At 42.4% G+C, this 22,247-nt stretch overlaps 1 protein-coding gene across 16 annotated transcripts in view; it reads left to right on the top strand.

Annotated features, from left to right (window-relative positions):
• The window catches only part of LOC115167549 (MAP kinase-activating death domain protein), a 68,340-nt gene extending 48,474 nt beyond the window's left edge, over positions 1-19,866 (top strand). For 11 of the 16 annotated variants that reach the window (XM_029722092.1, XM_029722089.1, XM_029722086.1 and 8 more), the window contains 13 exons: positions 15-147; positions 2,150-2,212; positions 2,743-2,863; positions 2,968-3,073; positions 3,217-3,327; positions 4,579-4,686; positions 4,937-5,101; positions 5,289-5,361; positions 6,085-6,191; positions 8,835-8,843; positions 9,441-9,510; positions 18,930-18,976; positions 19,310-19,866. In XM_029722092.1, the coding sequence (XP_029577952.1) occupies positions 15-147; positions 2,150-2,212; positions 2,743-2,863; positions 2,968-3,073; positions 3,217-3,327; positions 4,579-4,686; positions 4,937-5,101; positions 5,289-5,361; positions 6,085-6,191; positions 8,835-8,843; positions 9,441-9,510; positions 18,930-18,976; positions 19,310-19,423 (1,227 nt within the window). In that variant the 3' untranslated portion in view covers positions 19,424-19,866. The remainder of the gene's footprint in view (positions 1-14; positions 148-2,149; positions 2,213-2,742; positions 2,864-2,967; positions 3,074-3,216; positions 3,328-4,578; positions 4,687-4,936; positions 5,102-5,288; positions 5,362-6,084; positions 6,192-8,834; positions 8,844-9,440; positions 9,511-18,929; positions 18,977-19,309) is intronic. The other 5 variants (XM_029722100.1, XM_029722099.1, XM_029722088.1 and 2 more) reach the window with 3 other exon arrangements.
• The last annotated feature ends 2,381 nt before the right edge of the window (positions 19,867-22,247 follow it).

Raw genomic sequence — 22,247 nt, 5'->3', positions numbered from 1 at the left:
TGGTGTTTGCCCAGGGTAAGACCCAAAAGATGAAGCCTGGTGTGAAGGAGGCGAAGGCTAAACTTGTGCCTGTCCTGGCTAAGGGGCCTCCCGCCCAGCCCTTGGAGGACATCAGCATGAGGATTTACCTGTGTGATGGCCTGCTGGGTATGTTCCAGATGACTGATGTTTTAGGAAGGCTGTAGTTTAATATCTACTCGTGTCTTCTTTAGTCTCCCTCTGTTCAACTTTGTGGTAAAAAGTTACAGTAAATATGTAGTAGACTCGGCAAGATGTTGCATGCACAAAGTAAACAAAATATTAGGTCAATTTACACATCTAAGAGCGTTGAAGCGCGATGCTAAACGTCTCTGTTGTCTTGCATCGTGCTCATCTTATATCTGCGGTGCTGCTCGTTGTAACATCATCTCCCGAAGTCTACCTTTTACAGTGAATCCTTCCTATAAGGCAAAACACAGATATACAGTACCAGTCAAAAGTTTGGACACACCTACTCAAAATACTCTTGGCATTCTCAACCCACTTTTCAATTAATGCATTTCAAGTTAAATTAACAATTTTTGGTTGCTACGTGATTCTATACGTGTTATTTTATAGTGTTGATGTCTTCACTATTATTCTACAATGTAGAAAATAGTAAAAATAAAGAATTACTTGTTACTTTTATTTCTTATCAGTATTTTTAAGCATTTCACTGCAACACCTGTTATATTCGGCGCATGTGACTAATACAATTTGATTTGAATGAGTAGGTGTGTCCAAACTTTTGACTGTGTGTGTGTGTGTGTGTGTGTGTGTGTGTGTGTGTGTGTGTGTGTGTGTGTGTGTGTGTGTGTGTACAATACCGTTCAAAGGTTAGGGGTCACTGTTTTTGAAAGAAAAGCAAATTTTGTCAATTTCAAATAACAGAAAATTGATCAAAAATAACGTGTAGAAATTGTTAATGTTATAAATGACTATTGTAGCTAGAAACGGCTGATTTTTATGGAATATTTATATAGGCGTACAGAGGCCCATTATCAGCAACCATCACTCCTGTGTATCAATAGCTAATCCAAGTTTATAATTTTAAACGCAAAACAGTCTCAACAGTGAAGAGGGGACTCCGGGATGCTGGCCTTCTAGGCAGAGTTGCAAAGAAAAAGCCATATCTCAGATTGGCCAGTAAAGAGAAAATATTAAGATGGGCAAAAGCACACAGACACTGGACAGAGGAGCTCTGCCTAGAAGGCCAGCATCCCGGAGTCGCCTCATCACTGTTGACGTTGAGACTGATGTTTTGCAGGTACTATTTAATGAAGCTGCCAGTTGAGAGACGTCTGTTTCTCAAACTAGACACTCTAATGTACTTGTCCTCTTGCTCAGTTGTGCACCGGGGCCTCCCACTTCTCTTTCTATTCTGGTTAGAGCCATTTTGCGCTGTTCTGTGAAGGGAGTAGTACACAGCGTTGTACGAGATCTTCAGTTTCTTGGCAATTTCTCACATGGAATAGCCTTCATTTCTCAGAACAAGAATAGACTGATGAGTTTCAGAAGAAAGGTCTTTGTTTCTTGCCATTGTGAGCCTGTAATCGAACCCACAAATGCTGTTGCTCCAGATACTCAACTAGTCTAGTCTAAAGAAGGCCAGTTTTATTGCTTCTTTAATGAGCACAACCGTTTTCAGCTGTGCTAACATAATTGCAAAATGGTTTTCTAATGATCAATTAGCTTTTTAAAATGATAAACTTGGATTAGCTAACACAACGTGCCATTGGAACACAGGAGTGATGGTTGCTGATAATGGGCCTCTGTACGCATATGTAGATATTCCATAAATCTGCCATTTCCAGCTATATATATATATATATATATATATATACGTGTGTGTGTGTGTGTATGTATGTATGTATATATATATATATATATATATGATTCGTCAAACTCTTTATCTAAAACTCTGTCTCACTATTTGACTAACACTGCATGAACTGTACTATAAAGCGTGAAGGTAGGTCTGAAGTGAATGAGGCTGGGTCAATTTATTTGTCCTTTCACCCCTTCTCTCTCTGCTTTTGGCTTGCCATTAACCCACTCAGCTTTGAGTTTAACCCTCTTTGCTCTGCTGCTCCTCTTCCTCCCTGCTGCGTGTCCTGGGAACGCCTTGCAGGGCGTGACAAGAGCTCCATGTGGGACCAGCTGGAGGATGCTGCCATGGAAACCTTCTCTCTGAGTAGGGCTGACCTCTCATCTTTTGACCTTCTATGTTTATGCTTGGATGCAATGCCCACCTGGGCTCTGGTGCTCACTTGTGTATTGTCTGTTGCTTTGATGTGGTGCTTTGATCTTTACCGCCACTGGATTTCCCATCACACTGAGGGGTTTGTATTGTAAACAATGTAGCAAGGCTCCTATGAATAAGTAAACAAGAGAAAATGTCTCTTGGTTGACAAAAACATTTTCAACAATCACATGATCAGGTGTGTGTGTTCGTATGGATGTGTGTTCGTATGGGCGTTCGTTCATTTGTGTGTGTGTGTGCAGTTATGTAAGGTTCTGTGGGATCATGTGTCTGTTAATGCATGTCTACTGGCGAGTGTGGGGTGACATGTAGTTGTCAGTGTGAAGGTGATTTTGACCTAGTGATGACTTTGTACAGTAACACTAGTTTTGTGTTTTTGTGTGCCCTTGTGATTGTGGTCATGATGTGTTTGTATGTGTCCTTTTGGACACAGATAAGCAGTGTGTGTTATATTTGTGTAGGTAAGGAGCGCTCTACACTGTGGGACCAGGTCCAGTTCTGGGAGGATGCTTACTTGGATGCTGTCATGTTGGAGAGGGAGGGGATGGGCATGGACCAGGGACCTCAAGAGATGATTGACAGGTACAGGTTGCCTATTAGAGTGGATCTGTATTTTTGAAATGTCAGCCATCCTTGTGTAGCTGTGTTTCCTGTTTAGAGGCTGATGCTTACCACTGTTTACATAGATACCTGTCACTCGGGGACCACGACCGTAAGCGCCTGGAGGACGATGAGGACAGGCTGCTAGCTACTCTACTGCACAATATGATCGCCTACATGCTAATGGTTAAGGTGGGCCTATCACACACAATGTTTGACTCCGTAACCCCCGTATGTCAACTGCAGCAACTACAAATGTTAAGATGGGTAGGCATCGCATATTTTCCAATGTGTCTTGCTAAATTTCTTTGTCTGTCCCGTCTCTGTCTGTCCAGGTGAACAAGAATGACATCAGGAAGAAGGTGAGGCGTCTGATGGGGAAGTCCCACATCGGCCTCAGCCACAGCCAGGAGATCAACGAGTGTCTGGACAAACTGGCTAATTTGGTAAGAAGGAACCAAGGGTTCTCTCTCTTCAATAAAATAGGAGCCACTAAGGCGGTCAACTGTTCTACCAAGTGGCATATAGATGAAAAGTTTTTTTATATGGTCCTTCAAGCCAGATCATTTTATGCAACACATGTTTTAGTGTGTGTGAGAATATCAGTGTTGCTGATACAGTATCTCTGTTTAACCCGCTAGAGTCTAAGCCCTGTCTAAGCCGGGGATGAAACATTTGATTTGGCATTACTTCTATTAGCCCATAGAAAAGCATTGAATAACAGATTCACTACATGGAACAACAATCCCCCCAGAAAAAATCAAAAGGAAGTTCTGTCTTCCTTTTGATATAAGAAAGATATAAGAAAGATCAGGAAATGTGTATTATAATTTTGCATGTATTTAACCCTTATTTTAGTCACTTAAGTCTCCATTTATACTTCCATAGATTTTTTTTTTAACTGGTACTGGGGACCTTCAGATGAGGCTTGTGGGCTTCCTAGAGCAAAACATGTACAGTACCAGTCAACTTTGGACACACCTACTCATTCAAGGGTTTTCTTTATTTGTACATTTCTCTACATTGTAGAATAGTAGTGACGACATCAAAACTATGAAATTACAGTTATGGAATCATGTAGTAACCAAACAATTGTTATAAAAAAATTGAAATATATTTGAGATTCTTCAAAGTAGCCACCTTTTTGCCTTGATGACAGCTTTGCACACTCTTGGCATTCTCCTCTTCAAAAATAATGAGTAGATGTGGTAGGTGTGTCCAAACTTTTGACGTGATCGTGAGAGACTCACCTTTCCACAGAGGGGTCATATTACTATGTAGCCCGAACTGTTAGGAGGCTACAGACAGAAGTTGGCAGATGGGGCTGTCACAACTTCATGGAGCAAAACGGAGAACACCATCGGGTTCATGAGAGTCATCTTTCCACAGAGGGGTCATAATAATTTTATAGGCCAAACTGTTCTGACGCTACAAACGTTTTTTTTGAGAAGATCGATTTTCTGGGTATCTAGTGGTCTGACAAACACCGTTCTTCTAATTCTGCCACCTTCCACCACAGATGTGGTAGGGCGATCTCGGCGGATGCGGTAGATTGAGATGCAGCCCATGCAAAAAAAACATATCTCTAGCTTAAACAGACGTATTTTGACACAGATTTTTTTTATGTTAATTATATTTCCATGGGGCCCGCAAAAATTGAAGGAGAAGGGTTAAAGTCTTGTTCACTCACATTTCAGAATGGCCGCGAGCTGTCCATCAGACCTAGCGGAAGCCGTCACATCAAGAAGCAGACCTTTGTGGTGCATGCTGGGACAGACACCACGGGGGACATCTTTTTCATGGAGGTATGAGAAAGACACTTTCAGCATTCACTTTCCCGGACCTTCCTTGTACATAGGCCTTGCTCATATTTTTTTATTGTGCCCAAGAGATGCATGAAAGCCAGACAAGAGTATCTGAATAGATCAAATTTACCAATCATCGTCAAGAACTGTCAAAATGCTGCAACTTGTAGTTTCAGTAGATCAAGCGTTTAGCTCTACAGTAGATATCAAATAATTGCATCCTTTGCCTCTGTCCATTTCCCCCATTCAGGTGTGTGACGACTGCATAGTCCTGCGCAGCAACATCGGCACAGTGTATGAGCGCTGGTGGTACGAGAAGCTCATTAACATGACCTACTGTCCCAAGACCAAGGTGCTGTGTCTGTGGAGACGCAATGGCCAGGAAACCCAACTCAACAAGTTCTACACCAAGAAGGTGAGCCTCTACCGTCCGCGCATCGCATACTTAAATGCGACTAGCAATTATGAGCATCATGATATCCGTGTTAGTGGAACCTCTGATTAAGGTGACTGCAAATGTGGTGACTTTCGTGTCAGACTTTGTATAGACACTTTTCATATTCCATAGTCCATAATCTGAATTCAAATGTTTTCTTGTCTAGTGTCGTGAATTGTATTACTGCGTGAAGGACAGCATGGAAAGGGCTGCTGCACGACAGCAGAGCATTAAACCAGGTATGTGTGCACGTTGGCTAGACCCTTTATTTGAGGCAGCACCAATGTATGATTGCGCTGCGTTTTGAAAATGTATAGCCCTAGGGAAAGGATATTCAAAGTCTGGGTCGAGACCCCTAGTGGAATAGCAGTGGGATTGCCAAAATATATAAAAAAATACAAATATAAAAAATGAGAGTACAGATTATTAAGAGTACAGATTATTGTATGGGACAATATACAAACGTTTATGAGAAAGATCATTTAAAAAATGAATGTTATTGAGTAAATGTATTAATTGGATTCTTTTCATTTTGATAAGGGAGATGAAAATATAATGAATTGAAGGTTATTTGTTCATGTAAAAATGGACATTTTCCGATTTTAAGGTTGTCATTGCATTTGTCAAAAAAAATGGTGTCCCCAGAAATGCTGGCAAACAAAATGGGGTCCCCAATGAAAAGGTTTGTATACCACTGCCCTAAGGGCAAATAGCAGTTAGTAATAGTTCATAGTCTATGGAAAAGTATAACGTTAAGGTGTAGGAATAACTCTGAGTAAAGGTGAACTCTAGATTACTGCTTTATCATCCAATAAATTCTATAACCTTTTGAGTCAATCAGCTCAGTTGGCCAAGTAAAGACTTTGATATCTGTCATCACTAACACTTTTCGAAAGAGATGTACAGCGGAATGGATAGGGGAGGGATCTTTTGGTTTAAGCGAGCTGCCCCTCTCTCCATAGGTCCAGAGCTGGGTGGAGAGTTCCCTGTGCAGGACATGAAGACGGGCGAGGGAGGACTGCTGCAAGTCACCCTGGAAGGCATCAACCTCAAATTCATGCACAGCCAGGTAGGAGGCCTGTATTACCACATACATACATATACAATATATACACACACACACACACAAAACCACTTAACCTCTTTCCACCCACCTCAATTCTTCTCTTTTTCTATTTTCTTTCTCTCTCACACACAGACACAACTGTGGCTCACTTCCTCTAAGGTCCCTTTAAAAAAAAGAGAGAGAGTAGAGGCATTTAGGGTTGTTTATGTTTGACATTGATAAATAATTTATAGCCTACTGAATTGAGTGCAAAATCAGAGTACATTTTGAAGGTACTTCAATCACTGTTTTGATCAGGACCTTAGAGGAAGAATACATTTTTGTCTTTCTATGATTTAAAAGATGTTATGTTTTATTTGTGCAGCCACTAAGATGTGTGTTTCAAGAAGAAAACACATATCCACTTAAACATTTCTGTTTAAGGCCTCCCGAGTGGCGCAGCGGTCTAAAGCATTGCATCGCAGTGCTAGAGGCGTCACAACAGATCCTGGTTCAATCCCGGGCTGTGTCGCAGTTGGCTGTAACCGGGAGACCCATGAGACGGCGCACAATTGGCCCAGCGTCATCCGGGTTAGGGGAGGGTTTGGCCGGCTGGGATGTCCTTGTCCCATCGCGCTCTAGCGACTCCTTGTGGCGTCCGGGGGCATGCACACTGACTTCAGGTCGCAAGCTGTACGACACATTGGTGCGGCTGGCTTCCGGGTTAAGCGAGCAGTGTGTCAAGAAGCAGTGCAGCTTGGCAGGTCGTGTTTCGGAGGATGCGTGGCTCTCGACCTTCGCCTCTCTCGAGTCCGTACGAGAGTTGCAGCGATGGGACAAGACTGTAACTACCAATTGGATATCACGAAATTGGGGAGGAAAAAAGGGGTTAAAAAATATAATAATTGGACATTTCAAAAATATAAAATACAAAAATATTATGTTAATACTTAGCATTCTTACCTGTGGTGCCCAAACCTTGTCGTCCGTTCGTGTGTGTGTGTGGGGGAAGGCGAGTGTTCTGTTTGTGTTAGAGAGATTTCAGAGATAAGACGGATGACCTTGTGCAAAGACTTTTCATTAATAATTGCCATTTTATTTTACTGTTCTTTTAAAGTTTTGTCCCCTTAAATTCCCTTGACCTGCATATTAAAGTTATATTAAAAATACCTCAAGTATTCACAACTTTTGGGGGTGGGGCAATTCCATTTCCTTAATCAACTTGAGTAAGAATATAATTGACCTCAGTCCTCACCACTGTCACAAGTAGATATTTTTGGACCCTAAGGAAATGCTTGGATCTGAAATAACAATTATACAATTGCTCCGCCAATGATTGAGGGTCATAGGAGTGGCACTCATTTAATATAAGCAAAGTGACGAAACACACTGGACATATCACACTGTAGGATTGGGGCAAAAACGCATTGAATCAACACAGGGGAATGCCTACTCATAAGGTAGTACTCAATTGTACAATAGAAAATGTTTTTGACCACTACATTCTTTATGAAAGGTCCTATCTCTTTGAACTGCTTTCTTGATTTCTTTAGATCACACAGCGCACCTAATTGAAAGTTATTAAGGCTAGACATTGCAGCGGCCAATCGAGAGTATTTGATTGTGCCTTCTTTTTGATGCAACACTTCAACACATTGGTCTAATTTGAGCCACCTAACAGGTTAGAACACGTTGCTATGGTTGAAGAACAGTTACATCATCGTCATCATCGTATAGAATTTAACAAGGGTACAAGAGTCATACGTTTGTAAAACCCTTTCCCTACTACGGACACCTAATTTACCTTTTAAGGAACAACACATAAGTTTGTGCACACCGGTTTGTACAACCTAATTGTACGATAATGGTCATAGCTCTCATTGAGATGCTGCTTGGCAAATTCAAACCACCTCTTTTTCCACCGTCCGCTCTGCAGGAGCTTATGCACCAGTAGTAGATGTCATATTCATAGACATCATTCACGCAATAAAACAAACACAAAAAAAACACTTAACAATCTTGTTGTAAAGAACTTTTTCATATAACAGTTAACGCCAACCCATTACATTTTTCCAGCGTAGGCCCACCCAGGCTTCCAGTGTCAGACATGGGTCACCGTAGGGTTAAATACGTTGGCATGTTACAGAGGGGTGAGGTTGTTCTAGGTGGCAACCTGTTTTGTTGGGGAGGCGATGTGGCTAAGTGCCCTCTTGTACCTGTACTACTGAGCTGTTGGTGCCAGCCCTCGTTGCTGGAGGAGGGGGCATGGAGGGCATTGGGGGGGCAGGAGTGGGTTCCCAGCAGTCAAAACTGGTTGAAATGATGTAATTACAACCCGAGTGTTGGTTTTGGTAAGCTGGTAGTAATTGTCCTTTTCTGGGTTAGGCCCAGGAACAAACCAAAAAAAGACCAGCTGTTTAAAGTATAGACGAGACCAACTTTCAGTAGTTATTTTTCCACCTTTTGCACTTTATCATTCCAGTAGAAATTTCTGTGACGGGTATATTATATTGGCATTGATAGCTGTTAATACGTCAAGTCCCGTCAATTAGGGTGATTGTTTTGGGGGACAGTGCAGCGCCCTCTTTGAGCGCCGTCCAGTGTTTGTGCTCTTCTGTCCGATAATAATTCAAACCATTTCTCTTCCATGCTCTCTCCCCCTGCAAGGAGCGGAAGGTACACAACCTCTGCTGTGTTTATTTGTTAGCGGTTATGCCATTTTTTTGGTTGGGTTATTTTTCCTCAATTGTTTTAGCTGTGTGTGGCAAACTTTTATTTTATGTGTCCTCATCTCTGTTTTCATATGGAATTTCCATGTATTCTAAGCATTACATGGGCCACAGTGCATTTGCATTAGTAGGGAAAACAGGAATTAATAGCAGTCACCATTGCTTCACTGTTGCTTCACAATAGCTTTGCTGATGCACACTATAGCTAAGGCACTATAGTGCGAACAAATTGCCATATTATAGTTTCATTCAGCAAGTAATCATTAATAGCACTCACTTCATCATAGACCTTCCCACAATGCATTTCTACTGACCTAACTCCAGCCCATGTAAGCATTCAATCATGGAAACTTGTGTTTTGTGCTTTCCTATTTCTTTTTGGTAGCGTTTAAAAGCTTGCATATACCATCCCTTTTTCCCTTTTAGTATTGACTAGATGAGAATTTAACGTTGTTCATTTTCTATCTGAAATGTTTAATTTCAGCCTGTTGTCATTGAGTTGCTAATGTTCTGTCTTGCTGTTTTTGTTTGTTTTTTGTTTTAGGTTTTCATAGAGCTGAATCACATTAAAAAGTGCAATACTGTGAAGGGAGTCTTTGTCCTGGAGGAATTTGGTAATTACCCCATCTATTGATTCTAGGTCTGTACTCGACACGGCAGTAACTCAGCTTCACGACAAACGCAACGCTGACGCACAGCGATAGCAACTGTAACGACTCAGGGTTCAGTGGATTCACAACAGCTCTTGCATACCTCGGGGCAAATATAGTCAGTGTTAGAATTAGCTAGTTTCATTTAGCAATTGAGAAGTCCAGCCCTCACAAATAGGAATGTTTGCTAATTTCATATTTATTGCTGATTTATAAAATAAGACAAAACAGCCCTATTTGTGAGAGTTCTGTCTTTATTTGCCATTTTATTTTGTCCAGAAGTATTTTTAGTTTTTAACCATGAGGTCTTAGGAGTCAGATCTGTCGTATTATGATGGAAGACTTGATGCACAGCTTGTTTCTGCATCAGACTTTCGTAAGGATCAAATGTTGGAAATTGGAGCTTTAGGGTAGGAAATCGTTTTAGGGTTCACTCGACCAAATAAGATGGTATGTGCATGAGAGGGGAATTCATCAAAGCCTAGAGCAAAGGGAAGCGGAGCCCCAGATTGTGTTTAAAGGTTTGAAAAACGCTCATTAAGAATAAAGGACACCTACGTTGATTTATGTTCTCAGCTCTCAGTTGAAGCTGAATTATCTTGAAAAATTGTTTCAATTTAGATTCCTAGGGGGGATTTGATCTGCTTGATCTTCAGGATAGAAGGATGCTAACTTGTTTGAAGTGGCCACATCTGGGTTGCGTTGAGTAGGCACAAAAAAAAAAACATTAAGAAAAGGAAAATGTGCTTTCTTAGGCATGTTCAGGTAGTATCTCAGCCATTTCAAAACGTTTTCGCTCAATAGTGCCTACTAAATGCGATTAGTGATTCCTTTCCTGAGACCAGGGCTACTATTTAGACATTTAGAGCAATTCCGTCTTGATGTGTACAGTAGATGGTTCGTCATGGCTTATTATACTGCCATATTTGAAACCAATAACCAGTGACCAATGAGATTGTTAGGAGAGGCCTAGATCTGTGAGGTGATAGCCCCTATCTATGTCAGCGCTGGACTGGGTTACTGCCGTGTCTCTGTGCTGCTTTTGTAATACGCTACCCTCATCCTTGCCGCTATGAAAACCTTCATTCTCCAGCAGGTAAAGTGCTGTCAAATCTCTCTTCTCCTTTCCTCACTTAAGAGCATTCCTCCTCTCCGTTCCCACCTTCTCTCATGCCCCTCATTCTTTATGCAGAATCCCCCTCGTTCCTTTCTTGTACCCTTGCCTGAGTTTCTGCCTGTCCTTCTGACAGTTTATGAAACTGAAGCTTTCTGCTCCTCTCCATCACTTGAAAAAAGCAAACCCCTCTAGCGTTGTTTTTCCCTCAATGTTTTGGGGTTTTGAGACGAAGAAACCTGGCGACTTGACAATGTGGGGAGCAGAGGGTTTTGAACTGCCCCCTTCCCCTCCCCCCTTTTTCCGATCCCTACATCTGTCCCTTCTTTCGTAGGTTCACAGTTACTAATGAAAAGTCTGTCCTCCGACACTGGCTTTGAACTTGGTCTAGGGAGTTTGGCCTCATTAAAAGGACACTTCGGGATTTTAGCAATCTACTTCCCCAGAGTCAGATGAACTCGTGGATACCATTTTTATGTCTCTGTGTCCAGTATAAAGGAAGTTAGAGGTAGTTTCGTGAGCCCATAAACTTCGTCATTACACTAACGCTAGTTAGCAATTGTGCTTGTTAGCAACTTCCTTCAATCTGCACGCAGAGACAAAAATAGTATCCATGAGTTAATCTGACAATGGGGAAGTAGATGAAGGGCCAAAATCCCAAAGTATCCCTTTAACAGCTTATGTATTTGTGACGTCTTTAAGTGTTCAGTTTCTTGGTTAACACACTTTGTTTTTTCCCCTATAATGTCCTGCTTAGTTTCTTTCCCATTCTCCACATTGTTTTACATTGTTATTGTTGTTGCTGTACACATTTGTTCGCACTGTGACTCGTGCACAGTCTCAGATTTGTTTGTATTTTCAAGCCATTCATGTGAGTTCTTTCCTTTTCCGTGGGCCATGTATGTCCTTCTTTCCACAATCATTTTGATGCCTGAATTCAGATGGTTTGCTGCTACAAACAGTTGAATCTATTCACCAAAACAAATCTAGGAACAGCAAGTAAGGGGGGCAGGAAAAAACACTTTTTAGGAAACAACCAAAGGTGAGAAACTGAGCCATCTCATACAGGTATACTGTTTGACATGTACCACAGGGACAAAGCTGGTGGCAAGCTAGAAGCGAGGTTGAAGTTTGGGTGGTTCTCGCAAACGAAGCAAAATAAACAACTAGCCAGCTTTTTGTCAGAGCTGTTTGCCACTCGCTGTGGACTGGGCAGATGAAATTCTCTAACTTTGTGAACTAATTTCTGGTGAACTATGCAGACAGTCATCAAGATGGTAGTCCGGTATGCCGACATGGTGGATACATAACCAAACTGTCCCCAAGTTTTATTCACAGCAGTTTTCCATAGTTGGCTTGAAAGATAACTTAGCTGTGGTTGTTTGCCAGTCAGCATAGCTTATAGAATACTATGTGCGTCATGCCCTGGGATAGTGCGACCCTAGCCCCTGTGTCTTCGGTCAAAAATACATGCAAGCCGTTGATTCACTGTGAACACTTCAATTCCACAGTAACCAGAATAATGGTGAATATGTAGTAGTAAAGATGTGTGTGGTTTCTACTTTGTATGATAATTGCATGATAATACAATATTAGTAATGTATATGAATTCACTAGATAAAACATTGACATAAGTATAGAATAGGTAATATGCATAAACATACAGCAAATAATGTGTAAAAAGGAATGTATACATAAACATAATACCTAAGAAATAGGCATACATAATAATAAGTGGCTGTGATATATACATAATAGGTGATACACGTAAACAATATGCATATATTGGTTGCAATAATAAACTGTGCCACTAGGCTGCAGACGTGCCCTGTAATAGCTCTAATTGCAAAGGCTGACTGACATCCGGGAAGATTCCGGAAAGGGCGGAGCTAGAGAACGACAGCTCTTAACGGTTGCGTTTCAAACTCAAAGTAGACAGCCCTAGGCCCTAAACCCTCAGGCCTTGAATGAAGTTTTACATCGTCACATCCGAGTGTTCTTTAAATGTCCCTTGCCCAAGCGAGGGAGAGTGATGATTGGAGAGGCAACGTCCTTGGTGGAAATCTTAAAGTTGAGCTTAAAAACAACCAACCTAAAGCTATTAATGTTCATTACATTTTTATTTATTCAGGGTCTGTAGTGACGCCTCTAGCACTGAGATGCAGTGCCTTAGACCTCTGCGCCACTCGAGAGCACAATGTAGCTAGTAAGCTAACATAGCTAGCTAGCACTCCTGTCAGGTAGCTAGCTACAGTTACCTATAGCTGGCTAGCTAGTTTTATAGTTTCGTAACTTATTCTAATAGATTTCTGAATTCAAAAAAATATGTTTATGAATCTAGCTACGTTTTATAGGCTCCTCACTGCGAGACTACGCCAATTTTCCGACGCTAAAATCAATGTCGTTTATATATTTTTTAGCAAGCTAGGTTCATAATGTTTTCTGACATGCTGAAAATGCAGCCTTGTTGATTTAAATGTAAAACTTTGTGGCCACCAGAGTTTGACATGTGACTACAGATTGAATTGTGGGTGATATCCTGATACCTGCAAATGACCAAAGTTTTTCACTCGCTCAGATGGCAATCAAACTGCATCCAGTTTCACTGGGGATTCCCAGAGGGAAAATTGCTAGACCAAGGGCTGAGTGGGTAAAAATAACGTGTTTGGACTGCAGCCTAGTGGGTGCCGTATTTCCCCATAGAGAATAACAGGCATAAATGGCGAACTGCCTAAATGGCCTACAGTTACATACAACACTGTAGAATAGGAATTTACAGGTACAAATAACATGCAGGGTGTAAGCATACATGGTAACAAAAGGGATAGAAGTAAGATTATATGGAATATAAACCTGTACAAGATACGGTTCTGACCACGGCTTACCGCAACGGTGAATAGACCAGTTAGAGGAACCGTAATGGAAGCACATAATATACAGCTAAACAAGGAATGTGAACTATATGTTGTAACCCAATACTGATATATTAATTTGTAATAGACAATACATAAAAATGAGTAGCAAGGCTAGATTAACTGGGAACTAGCATAGGCTAACCAGTATAAATTAGCAAGGCAAGATAGCAATGACGCAGTAGAATGTTACAGGAGTTATAATCTGTGGCGATTATACAACAGGCATAGCAAAAATGTTGTAATCGGATTACAGGCATAGCGATTTATTTTAATTTTTTACACCACTTTGTTTTCTCAATCACATTCAATTCAGCATTGGAAAAAAGGCGCGTTTAAGTTTGTTCCACCTGAGTGAGTCTGACCACAAGCCAGAGACCACTATGATGATGCACCAAATGAGTTTGGATACTTTTTGTCTTCTACTCAGTAGCGGTGCATGGGTAAAATCACTGGGGAAGCCAAGCCAGGAAAAAAAGCCATATTACAACCTATGTGTTGTGATAATTGCATTGTTTGCTCTGTAACCTGTTAGTTCATATGCCTTGGGACCGTGATATGTAGGCCTAAGGCCGAGACAATAAAAAGACAGTGGCAGAATAAATTCAACCAGGGGTGCAACTTTCACTGGGGATAGGGGGACATGCCCCCCCACACACATTCTGAAATAGCATTTTTGTCCCACCCACTTTTATCTTTGGAATGTGAAACAAAACGAGGCAACGGTGTGCTTTAGGACCATGTGGATGCCTCCGAGCGGTCGGGTAGGCTGTTTGGAGTATTTATCCGAATGGATTAAAGAAGCGTCTCCCTCAGTTCTAAAACCAAAGTTGCGCCCCTGAATTCAACCACCTTTGTTTCATCACAAAACCGGAGAGTAACCTCTGTCCGTTGAAGTCCACAAAGCATATTGCATGTAATAAACAGTTGCTTGACCATGCTGTAGGTCATGTAAGTTAATGTTTACAACATTTTCGGACTACTAAACAACTATTGATTTAGAACAAAGGAGCGTTACCGCAAGTCGCAAAGAAAACAGGAGCTGCCTCCACTATTCCAGCATCATTTAAACTTCAACATTTCAACATCATCAAATCATCTATGCTTAGTGTAATACAGTGACAACTAAAAGATACCAAAAACAATTTAGTCCAATCAACGTAAGCTAGATATGATGTGGCTGTCCATTGTTCTGATTTGTGTGTGTGTGTGAATGCAGAAGAAAACATGTTAACTCACCCTACTACAAGCATTTCACTACACCCGCAATAACATCTGCTAAATATGTGTATGTGACCAATAAAATTTGAAACGCCAATGCCATCCTCTCATGTTGACGAAACGGTCTATGACTGTCATACAATATACGCTTTTATTTGTTGTTATCCTAGGCTACCTGGCTAAAATGCTTGCTCGCTAGCCTAACTTCCTTTCGTGGGAAACGTTAGCTAGTTAACATTAGCCTTCTCCGTATAGCTACATAGCTATTGAACTATCATCCTCTCAGTCCAGGGGAACAATGTATGAATTTATGGTTGGATCAGAATTGCCTTTTTAATTATTGCCTAGTATGGAGAATTAAATAAAACCATAAGTCCAAATCCCTGACCTTACAGTGAAATGCTTATTTACAAGCCCATAACCAAAAATGCAGTTAAGAAAAAAAGTATTTACTAAAATAAACTGAATTTAAAAATAACAAATAATTAAGGAACAACAATAAAATAACAGTGAGGCTATATACAGGGGGTACCGGTTAGTTGAGGTATGTAGGTAGAGGTAAAGTGACTATGCGTGGATAATAAACAGAGAGTAGCAGCAGTGTAAAAATGGGGGTGGGGACAATGCAAATAGTCCGGGTAGCCATTTGATTAGCTGTTCAGGAGTCTTATGGCTTGGGGGTAGAAGCTGTTAAGAAGCCTTTTGGACCTAGACTTGCCTCTCCGGTGTCTTTGGCAATTTTTTGGGCCTTCCTCTGATACCGCCTAGTATAGAGGTCCTGGATGGCAGGAAGGTTGGCGCCAGTGATGTACTGGGCCGTACGCACTACCCTCTAGTGCCTTGCGGTTGGAGGCCGAGCAGTTGCCATACCAGGCGGTGACGCAACCAGTAAGGATGCTCTCGATGGTGCAGCTGTAGAACTATTTTTTTTTTCTGAGGACCCATGCCAAATCTTTTCAGTCTCCAGAGAGGGTATAGGCGTTGTCGTGCCCCCTTCACAACTGTCTTGGTGTGTTTGGACCATGAACTTGAAGCTCTCACCCTACTCTACTACAGCCCCGTCGATGAGAATGGGGGCGTTTTCGGTCCTCCCTTTTCTGTTGTCCACAATCATCTCCTTTGTCTTGATCATGTTGAGGGTGAGGTTGTTATCCTGGCACCACACTGCCAGGTCTCTGATCTCCTCCCTATAGGCTGTCTCATCGTTGTCGGTGATCAGGCCTACCACTTGTGTCGTCGGAAAACTTATTGATAGTGTTGGAGTCGTGCTTGGCCGTGCGGTCATGGGGGAACAGGTAGTACAGGAGGGGACTGAGCACGCACCCGTGGGGGGCCCCCGCGTTGAGGATCAGCGTGATGGATATGGTGTTACCTACCCTTACCACCTGGGGGTCGCCCGTCAGGAAGTCCAGGATCCAGTTTCAGAGGGAGGTGTTTAGTCCCAGGGTCCTTAGCTTAGTGATGAGCTTTGAGTGCACTATGGTGTTGAATGCTGAGCTGTAGTCAATGAATAGCATTCTCACGTAGGTGTTCCTTTTGTCCAGGTGGGAAAGGGCAGTGTGGAGTGCAATAGAGATTGCATCATCTGTGTATCACATCCAACGAGTGTCGGAGCTGGTTTAGTACGATTCAATCTTAGTCCTCTATTGATGCTTTGCATGTTTGATGTTTCGTCGGAGGGCATAGCGGGTTTTCCTATAAGCGTCCAGGTTAGAGTCCCTCTCCTTGAAAGCGGCAGCTCTACCCTTTAGCTCAGTGCGGATGTTGCCTGTAATCCATGGCTTCTGGTTGGGGTATGTATGTACAGTCACTGTGGGCACAATGTCATTGATGCACTTATTGATGAAGCTAGTGACTGATGTGGTGTACTCCTCAATGCCATCGGAAGAATCCCGGAATATATTCCAGTCTGTGCTAGCGAAACAATGCCGTAGCTTAGCATCTGCGTCATCTGACCGCTTCCTTATTGAGCGAGTCACTGGTACTTCCTGCTTTAGTTTTTGCTTATACGCAAGAATCAGGAGGATAGAGTAATGGTCAGATTTGCCAAATGGAGGGCGAGGGAGAGCTTTGTACATGTCTCTGTGTGTGGAGTAAAAGTGATCTAGAGGTTTTTCTTTTTTCTTCTCTGGTTGCACATTTATTATGCTGGTAGAAATGAGGTAAAACGGATTTAAGTTTCCCTGCATTAAAGTCCCTGGCCACTCTGGATGATCATTTTCTTGTTTGCTTATGGCCTTATGCAGCTCTTTGAGTGCCGCCTTAGTGCCAGCATCGGTTTGTGGTGGTAAATAGACAGCTACGAAAGATATAGATGATAAAACTCTTCATAAATAGTGTTGTATACAGCTTATCATGAAATGCTCTACCTCAAGCAAGCAAAACCTTGAGACTTCCTTAATATTAGATTTTGTGCACCAGCTGTTATTTCCAAATAGACACAGACCGCCACCCCTTGTCTTACCAGAGGCAGCTGTTCTATCTTGCCGATGGACCGAAAGCCCCGCCAGCTGTATGTTATCCATGTCGTCGTTCATTCACGACTCAGTGAAACATAAGATGTTACAGTTTTTAATGTCCCGTTGGTAGAATAGTCATGATCTGAGCTCATCCATTTTGTAATTCAATGATTGCATGTTGGCTAATAGGACTGACGGATCCTAACAAGGCACCCCGACCTACGTCCCCGATATCTCTGTCTCTTCTTCATGCAAATTACGGGGATTTGGGCCTTGTTGGGTGTCTGAAGAAAATCCATTGTGTCCGACTAATTAAAGAAAAAATCTTCATCCAGTACGAGGTGAGTAATCGCAGTCCTGATATCCAGAAGCTCTTTTCCGTCATAAGAGACGGTGGCAGAAACATTATGTACAAAATAAGTTACAAATAACGTGAAAAAAGCACAATTGGTTAGGAGTCCGTAAAACGGCAGCCATCTCCTCCGGCGCCATCTCTACATCAATTCAAGTTGTTTCTATCAATTACGTACTTTTCTTGAAGTGATTTGATAGGAGTGAAGCCAAATCCAAATTGGCTTCCCTTGACACTTTCTTGATTCGCCAGGAGCTTTCAAAGTTGAGCTCACTCAGTTCAGCGCCACGCTGATTGGCTATTATTTTATTTACAAAATGATCAAGGGAGGCCAAATGCTCGCTGGCTTTCCTTGCATTCAATGCTACGGGTGGCAACAATGTCATACTCTTTAAGACCAGACAGCATCATGTCCTACACAGACAGAGGGGCGCTGTGTCGCTCTCTCGGGTGCTTTCTACATTCAGCCTCTTGCGAATTGAAGGAAAATTATGAAAAGACTAAAGATGCATATATTTTTGGTCAATTTTTCAGGGAAGCCTGGCTTCCCTTGGCATCCATGAATACACACCACTGCTTCAAATGCCTCATAAGGGGTAAGTAATCCAAAAGTAACTGAAAGCAATCCGATTATGTTACTGAGTTTGGGTAATCCAAAAGTTACGTTACTGATTACAATTTTGGACAGGTAGTAACTGTAACGGATTACATTTACAAAGTAACCTATCCAACCCTGCTCGTGACTGAGGTAGAAGGGGATTCTTCACCTAGCTAGCTAACTTATTAGCTGGCTAGCTACCTACAGTGGCTTTCTTAGCGCATTATTGAACTTCGCTTCGCAAACACTATAATTTGAGAGGGTTTACGAAGAACATATTTTATGTCTGCAAGAACCACCCAAAGTTGCACTTCGATTCTACTGTCCCTCCCCCTTAAATATCAAATATATTTGCTAGAGCTAGCAGTGGCAGAAATGTAACGTTGACAATGCCACACTTTTTCAGATAGTATATGAAAGTATCCACCGTCTTAGACTTCAAGTTTTCATCATGCCCAAGTAAAGCGTGTCTGTGTTTTGATTTGGTCTAATCTAGCATATGCCCAAAGCAAATCGGGTAGCATAATTTTCGAGATAAGTGTGAACTCTGAACCAGTTCAGTACTTGTGGACTTTCTTGGCCCACAGCCTCTTTTGTGCACCCTCTCATAGTCTGAAAACATTGGTCATATGCTACACCCCCTGCAACCCCCAGCTCTCACTATTTCTTAAAGGGAGGTTTCAACCTCTTGAATCCTTTGTTTTGTCTCTTGCACCTGCACTTGTAGTTCCTGAAACTAAAGAAGTGGTGATCCACAAGTACAAGACACCCATGGTGAGTTGAACTCTTCCGCTCTTGTAGCTAACGTCATACTCTAGGCATTCAATAGCCACCAGATCTGTTTTAACAGTACTGCATTGCATATATGTCATGACACAATTTTGAAGAGTAATCCCTTTAAATTTCTAAAATGCATGTCATATTTTTTTCTTCAAATAATGTAATCCCCTTTTTGTTCATAACACGATTAGTGTAAGTTCTACAGAGCCATGACACCAAATAATGAAGAGAAAGGAGGCACAAGTAGTATGACTACGCCACAAGTAGCTATGTCAAAGCTACACTTCCCTCATGATCTCGCTCTCTTTTTTTCTTGCTCTCAATCAGGCACACCAGATCTGTTACTCCGTCCTCTGCCTTTTCTCCTACGTGGCTGCGGTGAAGGGGAAGGAAGCAGAAGGCAAGCCCAAGCTCCTATCTCCAAGACCCCTGCCCAGCTAGTCTACGACCCATCCAATCTACCCCCCCCCCCAACATACACACACACACACACACACACAAAAAAAACTCCTTTGTGCCTCTCACTCTGCAACAAAGTGGAATCTCGGTCCTACTATGACATTGAGTTCTGACAATCCAGACCTACTTAAGCACACACCTTTGCACCCTGTAAGTACATCTCCAAGAAATACCCTCTACTCTTTGTGCATTGCCCTGTAAGTAAAATCCCTATTGTGTGTGTGTGTGTGTGTGTGTGTGCATAAACTCAGTAAAAAAAGAAACGTCCTCTCACTGTCAACTGCGTTTATTTTCAGCAAACTTAACGGGTAAATATTTGTATGAACATAAGATTCAACAACTGAGACATAAACTGAACAAGTTCCACAGACATGTGACTAACATAACTGCAATAGTGTGTCCCTGCACAAAGGGGGGGGGGGGGGGCAAAATCAAAAGTAACAGTCAGTATCTGGTGTGGCCACCAGCTGCATTTAGTATAGCAGTGCATCTCCTCCTCCTGGACTGCGCCTGATTTGCCCGTTCTTGCTGTGAGATGTTACCCCACTCTTCCACCAAGACACCTGCAAGTTCCCGGACATTTCTGGGGGAATGGCCCTAGCCCTCACCCTCCAATCCAAACAGGTCCCAGACGTGGCCAATGGGATTGAGATCTGGGCTCTTTGCTGGCCATGGCAGAACACTGACATTCCTGTCTTGCAAGAAATCACACACAGAACGAGCAGTATGGCTGATGGCATTGTCATGCTGGAGGGTCATGTCAGGATGAGCCTGCAGGAAGGGTACCACATGAGGGAGGAGGATGTCTTCCCTGTAACGCACAGCGTTGCGATTGCCTACAATGACAACAAGCTCAGTCCGATGATGCTGTGACACACCGCCCCAGACCATGACAGACCCTCCACCTCCAAATCAATCCCGCTCCAGAGTACAGGCCTCGGTGTAACGCTCATTCCTTTGACGATAAATGCGAATCCGACCATCACCACTGGTGAGACTAAACCGCGACTCGTCAGAGAAGAGCACTTTTTGCCAGTCCTGTCTGGTCCAGTGACGGTGGGTTTGTGCCCATAGGCAACGCTGTTGCCAGTAATGTCTGGTGAGGACCTGCCTTACAACAGGCCTACAAGCCCTCAGTCCAGCCTCTCTCAGCCTATTGCGGACAGTCTGAGCACTGCTGGAGGGATTGTGCGTTCCTGGTGTAACTCGGGCAGTTGTTGTTGCCATCCTGTACCTGTCACGCAGGTGTGATGTTCGGATGTACCGATCCTGTGCAAGTGTTGTTACACATGGTCTGCCACTGCGAGGACGATCAGCTGTCCGTCCTGTCTCCCTGTAGCGCTGTCTTAGGCGTCTCACAGTACGGACATGGCAATTTATTGCCCTGGCCACATCTGCAGTCCTCATGCCTCCTTGCAGCATGCCTAAGGCACATTCACGCAGATGAGCAGGGGCCCTGGACATCTTTCTTTTGGTGTTTTTCAGAGTCCGTAGAAAGGCCTCTTTAGTGTCCTAAGTTTTCATTACTGTGACCTTAATGACCGTTCCACAGGTGCATGTTCATTAATTGTTTATGGTTCATTGAACAAGCATGGGAAACAGTGTTTAAACCCTTTACAATGAAGATCTGTGAAGTTATTTGGATTTTTAAGAATTATCTTTGAAAGAGAGGGTTGTTTCTTTTTTTGCTGAGTTTGTGTGTGTGTGTGTGTGTGTGTGTGTGTGTGTGTGTGAACCCTGGTCTGTGGCATCGTGCGTACACCTTTCCCAACCCTGGTCACGTCCTCTAAACTCCTCCCATACAGGCCCAGCCTGAGGCCTTGGCCGTAAGCGTGCTTGTTCTTCAAGGGGAGACTTGGTCCGTCCATCCCCCATCTCTGTCCCCTCTTTGTGACTGTCCTCTCGTCCTGGCCTGCTGCCAAGGTTTTATTGGTTGTTTTTAATGGGATGGAGACAGCGAGGCGGATGGATATGTGAGGCACAGCCCTGCAAGTCGATAAGAAAGCAACCAACCTCCCTGTCCACTCCCTATGACTGTGTGATGAATATTTAATGTGCTACGTGGTATTACTGTAAAACTCCAGTCTGTCCAAGTCCAAACCAGTGAAACGCTTAAAAAGCACTCTAGTACTGACGGGTGTCACTTTGTTAAATACTACTACTGTATGGTGCATCAAACACTGCATGTAAAAGCTTTTTAAAGGTTTCATTCCTTTTGATCACTAAATATATTGTGTGGTCCAAGATGCGCGTATCTCTTCAGCTTGCCCAGTGAGGCTAAACTACTGTAGTTCTACTGTCAAATTTCTCGTCTGTGGTCCTCTTTATTGAATTGCATGTTACTATGGAGAAAAAAAAATATTTAAAGAGAAGCAGAATGCTGTACATTTCACCATTTAAGAAAATGTTTTACAATGTGTGGTTTATTCACTAGATGTGCAATACTTTACATAGTTAGCCAGTGCCAGATCATTGTTCTGATAAAACATCTCGGCTTTTTTGGCTTTCAAAGTGCAAAGAATGTAAAAAAAGGACTTCCTTATTTATTGAAGTAAATAAATGATCTATTGTTTATAAGTGCTAAATCACTATTTGGAGATTCTAAACCTACTGCTGTGCTATCAAGCCCTGCTGTTATGGTTTTGTCCGTTAAGTCTTCATGATGTGTCTGTACTGTAGTAAGAGAAATAAATCCAATCTAGCCCCATTTCAGCCCAACTGTAAATCCCACCGTTTGAGTGTGTATACATGCAGTGTATTGTTTTGCCCAGATCAGCAATATATGAATAATATGATCAGGATATTG

This window comes from Salmo trutta, chromosome 29 (assembly GCF_901001165.1).
Source record: "Salmo trutta chromosome 29, fSalTru1.1, whole genome shotgun sequence".
Lineage (NCBI taxonomy): Eukaryota > Metazoa > Chordata > Actinopteri > Salmoniformes > Salmonidae > Salmo > Salmo trutta.
This window is presented reverse-complemented; position numbering and strand designations above follow the sequence as displayed.